Here is a 12948-nt window from a genome sequence, read left to right as displayed (position 1 = left end):
GATAGCATGAATGTTATTGCATGATTGCGATTGCAGGATTGTGATTGTATGATGGTGATTGTATGACTGTGACTGTATTATTGTGATTGTATGATTGTGATTGTATGATGGTGATGGTATGATTATGATTCTACGATTGTTTTTGTTTGATTGCGATTGTATGATTGTGATTGTATGATTGTGATTGTATGATTGTGATTGTATGATTGTGATTGTATGATTGTGATTGTGTGATTGTGACTGTAGGATTGTGACAGTATGTTTGTGGTTGTATGATTGTGATTGTATGATTGTGATTGTATGATTGTGATTGTATGTGTGTGACTGTATGATTGTGACTGTATGAGTGTGATTGTATGATTGTGATAGTATGATTGTGATTGTATGATTGTGATTGTATCAATGTTTTTGGGAGATTGTATTTATATGGTTGCGATTGCATAATTGTTATTGTATGATTGTGATTGTATGTTTGTGATTGTATCATTGTGATAGTATGGTTGTGATTGTACGGTTGTGATTGTATGATTGCGATTGTATGATCGTGATTGTATGATTCTGATTTTATGAGTGTGATTGTATGATTGCGATAGCATGATTGTTATTGCATGATTGCGATTGCTGGAGTGTGATTGTATGATGGTGATTGTATGACTATGACTGTATAATTGTGATTGTATGATTGTGATTGTATGAGTATGATTGTAAGATTGTGATTGTATGACTGCGATTGTATGATTGTGATTGTATTATTGTGATTGTATTATTGCGCTTCTATGATTGTGATTGTATGATTGTGATTGTATGGGTGCGATTGTATGATTGTGACTGTATGAGTGTGATTGTATGATTGTGACAGTATGATTGTGATTGTATAATTGTAATTGTATCAATGTTTTTAGGAGATTGTATTTATATGATTGCGATTGTATGACTGTTATTGTATGATTGTGATTGTATGTTTGTGATTGTATTATTGTGATTGTATGGTTGTGATTGTATGGTTGTGATTGTATGATTGTGATTGTATGATCGTGATTGTATGATTGTGATTGTATGATTGTGATTGTATGATTGTGATTGTATGTGTGTGATTGTATGATTGTGACTGTATGAGTGTGATTGTATGATTGTGACAGTATGATTGTGATTGTATAATTGTAATTGTATCAATGTTTTTAGGAGATTGTATTCATATGATTGCGATTGTATGACTGTTATTGTATGATTGTGATTGTATGTTTGTGATTGTATTATTGTGATTGTATGGTTGTGATTGTATGGTTGTGATTGTATGATTGCGATTGGATGATCGTGATTGTATGATTGCGATAGTATGATTGTTATTGCATGATTACGATTGCAGGATTGTGCTTGTATGACTGTGATTGTATGATTGTGACTGTATGATTCTGATTTTATGAGTGTGATTGTATGATTGCGATAGCATGATTGTTATTGCATGATTGCTATTGCAGGATTGTGATTGTATGATGGTGATTGTATGACAGTGACTGTATAATTGTGATTGTATGATTGTGATTGTATGATGGTGATGGTATGCTTATGATTGTACGATTGTTTTTGTTTGATTGCGATTGTATGATTGTGATTGTATGATTGTGATTGAATGACTGCTTTTGAATGATTGTCATTGTAATATTGTGATTGTATGATTGTGATTGTATGTTTGTGATTGTATTATTGTGATTGTATGGTTGTGATTGTATGGTTGTGATTGTATGATTGCGATTGGATGATCGTGATTGTATGATTCTGATTTTATGAGTGTGACTGTATGATTGCGATAGCATGATTGTTATTGCATGATTGCGATTGCAGGATTGTGATTGTATGATGGTGATTGTATGACTGTGACTGTATGACTGTGACTGTATAATTGTGATTGTATGATTGTGATTGTATGAGTGTGATTGTATGATTGTGATTGTATGACTGCCATTCTATGATTGTGATTGTATTATTGTGATTGTATTATTGTGCTTCTATGCTTGTGATTGTATGATTGTGATTGTATGAGTGCGATTGTATGGTTGTGACAGTATGAGTGTGATTTTATGATTGTGACAGTATGATTGTGATTGTATGATTGTAATTGTATCAATGTTTTTAGGAGATTGTATTTATATGATTGCGATTGTATGGCTGTTATTGTATGATTGTGATTGTATGTTTGTGATTGTATTATTGTGATTGTATGGTTGTGACTGTATGGTGGTGATTGTATGATTGCGATTGTATGATCGTGATTGTATGATTGTGACAGTATGATTGTGATTGTATGATTGTGATTGTATTATTGTGATTGTATTATTGTGCTTCTATGATTGTGATTGTATGATTGTGATTGTATGATTGTGATTGTATGATTGTGATTCTATGATTGTGATTGTATGATTGTGATCGTATGATTGTGATAGTATGATTCTATTTGATGATTGTGATTGTATGATTGTGACTGTATTATTGTGCTTCTATGATTGTGATTGTATGATTGCGAATGTATGATTGTGATTGTATGATCGTGATTGTATGATTGTGATTGGATAGTTGTGATTGTGTGATTCTGATTGTATGATTGTGATTGTATGATTGCGATTGTATGATTGTGATTGCATGGTTGTGATTGTACGATTGTGATTGTACGATTGTGATTCTATGATTGTGATTGTGTGACTGTGACTGTATGAGTGTGATTGTATGATTGTGATTGTATGATTGTGATTGTATGATTGTGATTGTATGATTGTGATTGTATGATTGTGATTGTATGATTGTGATTGAATGACTGCTTTTGAATGATTGTCATTGTAATATTGTGATTGTATGATTGTGATTGTATGATTGTGATTGTATGATTCTGATTGTATGATTGTGATTGTATTATTGTCATTGTATGATTGTGATTTTATGATTGTGATTGTATGATTGTGACGGTATGAGCGTGATTGTACGATTGTGATAGTATGATTGTTATTGCATGATTGCGATTGCAGAATTGTGTTTGTATGATTGTTATTGTATGATTGTGGTTGTATGTTTGTGATTGTATTAATGTGATTGTATGGTTGTGATTGTACGTGTAACGGAAAAATACCAGGATAGGGGGATTGATCGAAGAAAAAAAACTCTAATATTATACTTGGAAAGAAAAATCTCTTTATTCTTTAATATTTTAAATAAATGAGACTAAATAAAGTACGTTTAACAATTTACAAAACAGCGAAATATAAACTACGAAATTTATCGTGGTGCGAGACGAACTCAGAGTATTTATCGCGTCGATGCTACGAAAAGGAATGATAATCCGCTACGCTCGCGAGGCCTCGATACCTAGGCCTCCCCACTCCTTCTCCCTCGTTATCGCGACTCGCGGCTTCGCTCGGCCGAGCGGCCCCGGTTCGCCTTCGAAAAGGCTTGCCGTGCTCGCGGACCTCAATATTTTTTGGAAAAGCGCTCACGCTTTTCCCCTTTGGTCTCCCGGGCCTAGATCGCTGTTTCCAGCGACCTTACCCGTGGGCCTGCAACAGGGTGCCAACCTTTCGGTCTTGCAACCCTATGCGCGAAGCCAGCGAGAATATTTAATTGCAACAAACGAAATGCAAAACAAAACATTGAACACGACTAAACAAACGGATAAAACGCCTCTCGCCCCTCTCGCACCACACCGCGGTTCAATGGAGCCGCAATATCCTCCACCTCGTACAAAATCACGGATTTTGTACTTCACGAACACTTAACAATTTAATGAGTTTATGTATCGGCCGCGTAAAATCGCCTCGTGATGTGTGGATCTTCGCCACTCTAACTACACCGTCGGATCCAGGATATGTTTGTATAATAGTCCCTCTTTTCCACTCGTTGCGTGGTGACTGTGTGTCCGCTATGAGTACTAGATCACTTCTGCCTAAAGTATTCCCTTCTCTCATCCACTTAGGTCGTCCGATGATAGACGGTAGGTACTCTCGTAACCAACGCCTCCAGAAGCAGTCAGCAAAGTGTTGAGCCAATTTCCACTGTTTTCTTAAGCATACGGTCTGCTTCTCATAATTTCCCAGCTTTATGCTTCCGGACGATGTTCCAATTAAAAAATGATTAGGAGTGAGAGCTTCGTGATCTCGCGGATCTACGGGCACATGTGTTAACGGTCGTGAGTTCACCGAATGCTCCACTTCGGTCAATAACGTGTGCAGGACTTCTTCTGTAGGAGCTTGTTCGCGTAAAACCACGTGTAGCGCAGTTTTCACGGATCTAATTAGGCGTTCCCACGCCCCACCCATATGTGGTGCGTCCGGAGGAATGAATTTCCATTCTATTCGTTGTGTCAGCGCATATTCCCGTTGTTTCTCTTTATCTATTTCAGCGATAGCTTCTTTAAGTTCTTTACTAGCACCTCTAAAATTTGTGCCGTTGTCACTATATACCGTGACAGGAAGACCTCTGCGCGAAGCCAACCTCTGTAAAGCCATAATAGCGGAACTCGCGCTTAAGGTATGCGCTAACTCCAAATGAATAGCCCGCGTAGTGAGGCAGGTAAATAGAACACCCCAGCGTTTTTCCCTACGTCGACCAATTTTTACGAACATAGGACCAAAATAGTCAACTCCGCAGTGACTGAAGGGTCTCTGCCTGTACGCCAATCGTCCCTCCGGTAGGGTTGACATGATAGGAGCCTGAGGTTTAGCACGCTGCAAGCGACATACTAGGCATTTAGCGACCAACGAGCGTAAGATCTTTCTTAAACCTATTATGAAATAGGTTTGATGTAGTTCGTTGACGACAGCCGCATTATTTGCGTGATAGAAACGCCGATGGTAATCTGTTATAAGCAATTTAGTCGCTGGATGCTTGCCTTCGAGGATTATCGGGAAATTATTAAATTCGTCCTCATGAATCTTTGTTACTCGACCGGTTGCTCTTAAGATTCCGTGTTCATCGATATGAGGCCGCAAGTTAGCTATCTTGCTAGTTTTCTTTAACTCTTTGTTACACCTGATAGCGGTCATTTCCTCATGAAAGCAATCAGCCTGAATTATGCGATACCAATATCGTTCAGCCGTGGAAATGCTTGTCACTGAGGGCAGTTCACGAGTTCGACCTTTCCAACGACTTATGACCGACTGTATGCGCCTGGCCACGATTAATAATCCTTGCCATCCAAGAAGTCTTAGCGCTAACGGAAAGGTAGGTAATTGGAACGACTCGGTAAAGTATACGAACGCTTTGCGCATTTCCATTTCGTCTATCGTTTTCTTCTTCACCTCATCGAGCGGTTTCTCCACCGGCCATTCACTTTCCGATTTCCGTAAAAATTCGGGCCCCAAGTTCCAAACGTTAGGTTCATCGGAAGCTCTGTTATTCCAACGTGTCGCGATATCCGCCGGGTTCTGGCTGGACGGAACCCAGCGCCACTCACAGGTTTCGGAAATCTCGCCAATTTGCCCCAGACGATGAGCAACAAATACCTGACGCATTCGATGTTCTCCTTTTATCCATCTTAAAACAGTAACGGAATCGGACCACAAAAACCGTTGGTGAAATTTAATATCAAGCTCTTCCGTAATAGTTTTAGCTAATCGTGCTGCAAGTAACGCAGCTTGCAATTCCAATCGTGGAACGGAGAGCGGTTTCAGGGGGGCTACTCTTGATTTGGCCATAATTAAATTTACGCTTGCTACAGAGCCTTCGGTAGTTATTCTAATGTATGCTACAGCAGCGTACGCCTCCAAACTTGCGTCACAGAACACATGGAGCTGTGCTGTCGCGAGATCAGAGGTTGTTGGTACTAAACAACGCGGGATACGGCTTTGATTTATCAATTGCAGCGTTCGCAACCATGCTAACCAACCGACCTTTTCTTCATCCCTTAACGGATCATCCCAACCAATTCCACTACGCCAGATTTGCTGCATTAAAATTTTGGACTTTATCGTGAAGGGTACCAGAAATCCCAGCGGGTCAAAGATCGACATGATGACACGAAGATACTCGCGCTTCGTCGGTTTCTTTCTTCCGCGTATCACCTCCGCGGGAACTTTGCTCATGTCGATTTTGAATCCCAACTCATCCAATTTCGTGTCCCAATAGAGGCCTAACACCTTTTCTCCACCTCGGTCACAGAGCTTCAACTCTCCTTCGTCTTTTGCAGGTTCCCTACCAGCTGCCGCCACTACAGTGGTATCGTTGCTTGCCCAGCCATGCATTTCGAAGTTGGCACGAGCATTTATTCTAGTGACATCTCGAACTAAATGTATTAAATCTCGTGCTGATTTCTGGCTAACTAAATAATCATCCATATAACTATTCATCGTAATACTCCTACACGCATCCGGATGTGAATGAGCATAATCTTCAGCGTTTTTATTCTTAATATATATCGCACTGGTCGGCGACGACTTGGCGCCAAAAATTAACGAAGACATAACGAAAATTTCCGGTTCTTTCTTACGATCATGTCCGCGCCACAAGAATCGTTGCGCGTCACGATCCTCTTTTCTAATTTTAACACGCAAAAACATATCCTTTATATCGGCCTTACACGCAACCGCATATTGTCGAAAACGCAATAGCACACCCGGCAGTGGTTTCAATAAGTCTGGACCGGACTCAAGCTGGTCATTCAAGCTAATACCGGCAGTCTTAGCTGCGGCATCAAAAACTATTCTCAGCTTTCCTGGCTTATTAACGTTCTGCACTCCAAAATGTGGGAGGTACCAGACGCGTCTATTTTGCGTCTCCCTTTCAACCTTTTCGGCATACCCATTGGAAAAAAATCGTTCCATTTCCTTATAATATAACGCAGCATATCCTGGATTCCGATCCAATTTTTTCTCTAACATAAATAACCTTTTCCTTGCAGTGGTAATACTGTCAATCTCCGGCACACCATTCGGGTTCCATAATAACCCTGTCTCCCACGCATTACCTATAAAATGGCTCGTATCCTTTAACGTAGCTAGAGCATGATCATGCCCAGTTTTAGGTTTTGTATCCACACGAACACCAAAATCATCTAACTGAAAATAAAGCTTAATTAACTTATCAAGTGTTACTGGGTTACCTCCATCTTCGGTACTTGAGTCGTCTTCTCCGTCTTTTAAACACGCGACCGAGGCTTTATCAGCTCCTGAGTGCGTATTTACTATACCGTGTAAAGTCCAACCTAAAAGAGATCGTGATAGTGCAAGGTCGTAACCTTTCACTTCTTGTAACTCGCGGGTCACTATCAATGGCCAATTATCTTGTCCTAAAAGTAACTGAGGTCGAGCCTGCTTATAAGGGATCAGGTCCACTAGATTTGTTTTTCTAACGTGTTCCACAACATGATCGGGAAGAGATTGACTGGGAAGGTTTAACTCCGGTACTGCTGTCATATGTTTGACCAAATAGGGAACAGACGAACCTCGGACTGAAACACTAACCTTTTCGCTGCTTGCGATGACTGCATCACGATCGTTTAGTCCCTTTAAAGCAATATTCACCTTCGTACCTCTTACCCCTATTGACCGTGTCAATTTTCTATCGATTAGAGTGATCGTCGATCCTTCCTCGAGCAATGCATAAGTATCTGCTGCACCCATGGAGCTCGATACGCGTACAGGTATTATTTTTAGTAAGGTGCATGTCGCGTCCAGTCAAGTCTCCTTACTGGTACCAGCCGTCGAGGTCGTAGCTACCTGTGCCTGTGCCTTACTCGCGGCACTTTTGTTTCTTCCATCAGAATTTGAAGCTGACCTTATGACATGCAGGAGCTTATGATGTCGCGCATGGCATATTGTACACTTCTCAGCTCTACAATTATCTCTGGCATGACCAGTTTTTAGGCAATTAAAGCACAATCTCAATTTTCGCACTAATCGCCAGCGGAGTTCTACCGGTTCTCTCAAAAAACGCGTACAAACCGCAGAAGTATGGTTTAACTTCCGACAAAACGCGCAACCCGTCCGAAATTGACGCGAATCGACCACATTTTGTTGACCAACCGCATCATGCACTATCGTTAGCGAGGTAGAAGCCTTGGGGTAACGCGTTCTTTTTACAGATGCTCTACCACTAACTCCAGCAACTTGCACAGCTGATTCCAAATTAAGGAGGCCAGCTGATACAGCTAGTTCCGCCTCTCGGAACATAAAGTCAGCCAATTTTTCTAAATTCGTCTTCTCTACAGGCGTCTCCACCGCATATCTATTATATGCATATTTCAAAGCCGATGGTAGTTTGCTCGCCACACTTTTTAGTAGATCGAAACTATGTAGGTAACCGGTGAGATCTAGGGCCTTAAACGCGGTGACAGCATTACTTAATTTCGAAGCGAACTGTGTAATGTTAATTTTTCCTGACTCTAAATGCGGTAACTCCTTTATTTGTGCAGACACTCTTTCAGCAACCACATATTTATTTCCAAAATGTAGCTCAAGTGTGCGCATAACCTCCTTCGCATTCCTCGTCGTAGCTAAAAGTACGCTCACAACTTCCCGAGCTTCGCCCTTTAAAGCTTCAAATAATCGAGCAATGTTTTCTCGCTCACTAAAACCGCCGAGATCCGATGTCAACTCATATGCTTCTTTAAAATGTAACCATTCAACCGGATCACCGGAGAAGGTCGGTAAGCTTTTAGCGGAAGTTAGTCGATTAACGAGACGAGAACTCCCATCGCTCATCGAAGACTCACGTACGGCTACTAGGGTTTTTTCGATGGCCTCCGCTATTCGGACAGCCGGGTCAAGAGTAAATTGTGCACTTGTACTCGACCTCTCTTGCGTAGATGCGTTGGGAGGCAAAATTATTTCCTCTTCATCTATGGCAGCGGTAGTGTCAGACAGATCCCGTATAACTGCCAATTGAGCGTCTCTCGACGAATCATTAATGGTTTCTTGTCTGTCTTCTACACGTAAGCTAGGCGTATTTTGATCACTGGGGTTCCCGCTCGGTCCCGGAACAGGCGATTGCAAAATCGTGGAGGAAATTGCGGCGCGCGAAAGTTCAGGGACAGACGCCACTCTTTCCGCTTTGTCTACGCGAGCCCTTTTTCCTCTCGGAGCCCCCGACTTATCACCAGCGGCAGCGGGAGCCTTTTTCCTCTTATAAGTCATGATCCGTAATTATAATTAAGTCAATTCCAATACAACTTTAAACGAAAACGAATGCTCCCCTATCCTGTAATTCCTCGGAAATATGTCCCGGGTTTCGGCACCAAAAAATATTGTAACGGAAAAATACCAGGATAGGGGGATTGATCGAAGAAAAAAAACTCTAATATTATACTTGGAAAGAAAAATCTCTTTATTCTTTAATATTTTAAATAAATGAGACTAAATAAAGTACGTTTAACAATTTACAAAACAGCGAAATATAAACTACGAAATTTATCGTGGTGCGAGACGAACTCAGAGTATTTATCGCGTCGATGCTACGAAAAGGAATGATAATCCGCTACGCTCGCGAGGCCTCGATACCTAGGCCTCCCCACTCCTTCTCCCTCGTTATCGCGACTCGCGGCTTCGCTCGGCCGAGCGGCCCCGGTTCGCCTTCGAAAAGGCTTGCCGTGCTCGCGGACCTCAATATTTTTTGGAAAAGCGCTCACGCTTTTCCCCTTTGGTCTCCCGGGCCTAGATCGCTGTTTCCAGCGACCTTACCCGTGGGCCTGCAACAGGGTGCCAACCTTTCGGTCTTGCAACCCTATGCGCGAAGCCAGCGAGAATATTTAATTGCAACAAACGAAATGCAAAACAAAACATTGAACACGACTAAACAAACGGATAAAACGCCTCTCGCCCCTCTCGCACCACACCGCGGTTCAATGGAGCCGCAATAGTACGGTTGTGATTGTATGATTGCGATTGTATGATCGTGATTGTATGATTGTGATTGTATAGTTGTGATTGTGTGATTGTGATTGTATGATTGTGATTGTATGTTTGCGATTGTATGATTGTGTTTCCATGGTTGTGATTGCACGATTGTGATTGCACGATTGTGATTCTATGATTGTGATTGTATGATTGTGACTGTATGAGTGTGATTGTATGATTGTGATTGTATGACTGTGATTGTATGATTGTGATTGTATGATTGTGATTGTATGATTGTGATTGTAGGATTGTGATTGTATGTGTGCGATTGTATGATTGTGACTGTATGAGTGTGATTGTATGATTGTGACAGTATGATTGTGATTGTATGATTGTAATTGTATCAATGTTTTTAGGAGATTGTATTTATATGATTGCGATTGTATGACTGTTATTGTATGATTGTGATTGTATGTTTGTGATTGTATTATTGTGATTGTATGGTTGTGATTGTATGGTTGTGATTGTATGATTGTGATTGTATGATCGTGATTGTATGATTGTGATTGTATGATTGTGATTGTATGATTGTGATTGTATGTGTGTGATTGTATGATTGTGACTGTATGAGTGTGATTGTATGATTGTGATAGTATGATTGTGATTGTATGATTGTGATTGTATCAATGTTCTTGGGAGATTGTATTTATATGGTTGCGATTGTATAATTGCTATTGTATGATTGTGATTGTATGTTTGTGATTGTATCATTGTGATAGTATGGTTGTGATTGTATGGTTGTGTTTGTATGATTGCGATTGTATGATCGTGATTGTATGATTATGATTGTAGGATTGTGACAGTATGTTTGTGGTTGTATGATTGTGATTGTATGATTGTGGTTGTATGATTGTGATTGTATGTGTGTGATTGTATGATTGTGACTGTATGAGTGTGATTGTATGATTGTGATAGTATGATTGTGATTGTATGATTGTGATTGTATCAATGTTTTTGGGAGATTGTATATATATGGTTGCGATTGTATTATTGTGATTGTATGGTTGTGATTGTATGGTTGTGACTGTATGATTGCGATTGTATGATCGTGATTGTATGATTCTGATTTTATGAGTGTGACTGTATGATTGCGATAGCATGATTGTTATTGCATGATTGCGATTGCAGGATTGTGATTGTATGATGGTGATTGTATGACTGTGACTGTATGACTGTGACTGTATGACTGTGACTGTATAATTGTGATTGTATGATTGTGATTGTATGAGTGTGATTGTATGATTGTGATTGTATGACTGCCATTCTATGATTGTGATTGTATTATTGTGATTGTATTATTGTGCTTCTATGCTTGTGATTGTATGATTGTGATTGTATGAGTGCGATTGTATGGTTGTGACAGTATGAGTGTGATTTTATGATTGTGACAGTATGATTGTGATTGTATGATTGTAATTGTATCAATGTTTTTAGGAGATTGTATTTATATGATTGCGATTGTATGGCTGTTATTGTATGATTGTGATTGTATGTTTGTGATTGTATTATTGTGATTGTATGGTTGTGACTGTATGGTGGTGATTGTATGATTGCGATTGTATGATCGTGATTGTATGATTGTGACAGTATGATTGTGATTGTATGATTGTGATTGTATTATTGTGATTGTATTATTGTGCTTCTATGATTGTGATTGTATGATTGTGATTGTATGATTGTGATTGTATGATTGTGATTCTATGATTGTGATTGTATGATTGTGATCGTATGATTGTGATAGTATGATTCTATTTGATGGTTGTGATTGTATGATTGTGACTGTATTATTGTGCTTCTATGATTGTGATTGTATGATTGCGAATGTATGATTGTGATTGTATGATCGTGATTGTATGATTGTGATTGGATAGTTGTGATTGTGTGATTCTGATTGTATGATTGTGATTGTATGATTGCGATTGTATGATTGTGATTGCATGGTTGTGATTGTACGATTGTGATTGTACGATTGTGATTCTATGATTGTGATTGTGTGACTGTGACTGTATGAGTGTGATTGTATGATTGTGATTGTATGATTGTGATTGTATGATTGTGATTGTATGATTGTGATTGTATGATTGTGATTGTATGATTGTGATTGTATGATTGTGATTGTATGATTGTGATTGTATGATTGTGATTGTATGATTGTGATTTTATGATTGTGACTGTATGACTGTGATTGTATGATTGTGGTCGCATGACTGGGATTGTATGATTGTGATTGTATGATTGTGATAGTATGATTGCGACTGCAGGATTGTGCTTGTATGATTGCAATTGTATGATTGTGATTGTATGATTGTGATTGCATGATTGTGATTGCATTATTGTGAATGTAATTGCGATTGTATGAATGTAATTGTATGACTGTGGTAGTATGACTCTGATTGTATGATAGTGATTGTATGATTGCGACTGTATGATTGGGATTGTATGATTGTGATTGTGTTTTTGTGAATGTATGATTGTGATTGTATGACTGTGATTTTATGATTGTGATTGTATCAGTGTTTTTGGGAGATTGTATTTATATGATTGCGATTCTATGATTGTGATTGAATGATTGTAATTGTATGATTGTGATTGTATGATTGTGATTGTATGAGTGCGATTGTATGATTGCGATTTTATGATTGTGATTGTATGATTGTTGTTGTATGAATGCCATTGTATGATTGTGATTGTATGATTGTGATTGTATGATTGTTTTTGGGAGATTGTATTTATATGATTAGGATTGTATGATTGTGATTGAATGATTGTGACTGTAATTGTGATTGTATGATTGTAATTGTATGATTGTGGTAGTATGACTTTGATTGTATGATTGTGACTGTATTATTGTGATTGTATGATTGTGATTGTATGATTGTGATTGTATGATTGTGACTGTATTATTGTGATTGTATGGTTGTGATCGTATCACTGTTTTTGGGAGATTGTATTTATATGATTGCGATTGTATGATGGTGATTGAATGATTGTGATTGTATGATTGTGAGTGTATGATTGTGATTGTATGAGAGCGATTGTATGATTGCGATTTTATGATTGTGATTGTATGATTGTT

At 39.0% G+C, this 12948-nt stretch overlaps 1 protein-coding gene across 1 annotated transcript; it reads right to left on the bottom strand.

Annotated features, from left to right (window-relative positions):
* Positions 1-3731: 3731 nt before the first annotated feature.
* LOC143266333 (uncharacterized) lies at positions 3732-7601 on the bottom strand. Its single transcript, XM_076541935.1, has one exon. It carries the CDS (start codon positions 7599-7601, stop codon positions 3732-3734), a length of 3870 nt encoding a protein of 1289 aa, XP_076398050.1.
* Between the last annotated feature and the right edge of the window lie 5347 nt (positions 7602-12948).

The sequence above is a fragment of the Megachile rotundata genome, unplaced genomic scaffold (assembly GCF_050947335.1).
Source record: "Megachile rotundata isolate GNS110a unplaced genomic scaffold, iyMegRotu1 scaffold0243, whole genome shotgun sequence".
NCBI classification, from domain to species: domain Eukaryota; kingdom Metazoa; phylum Arthropoda; class Insecta; order Hymenoptera; family Megachilidae; genus Megachile; species Megachile rotundata.
This window is presented reverse-complemented; position numbering and strand designations above follow the sequence as displayed.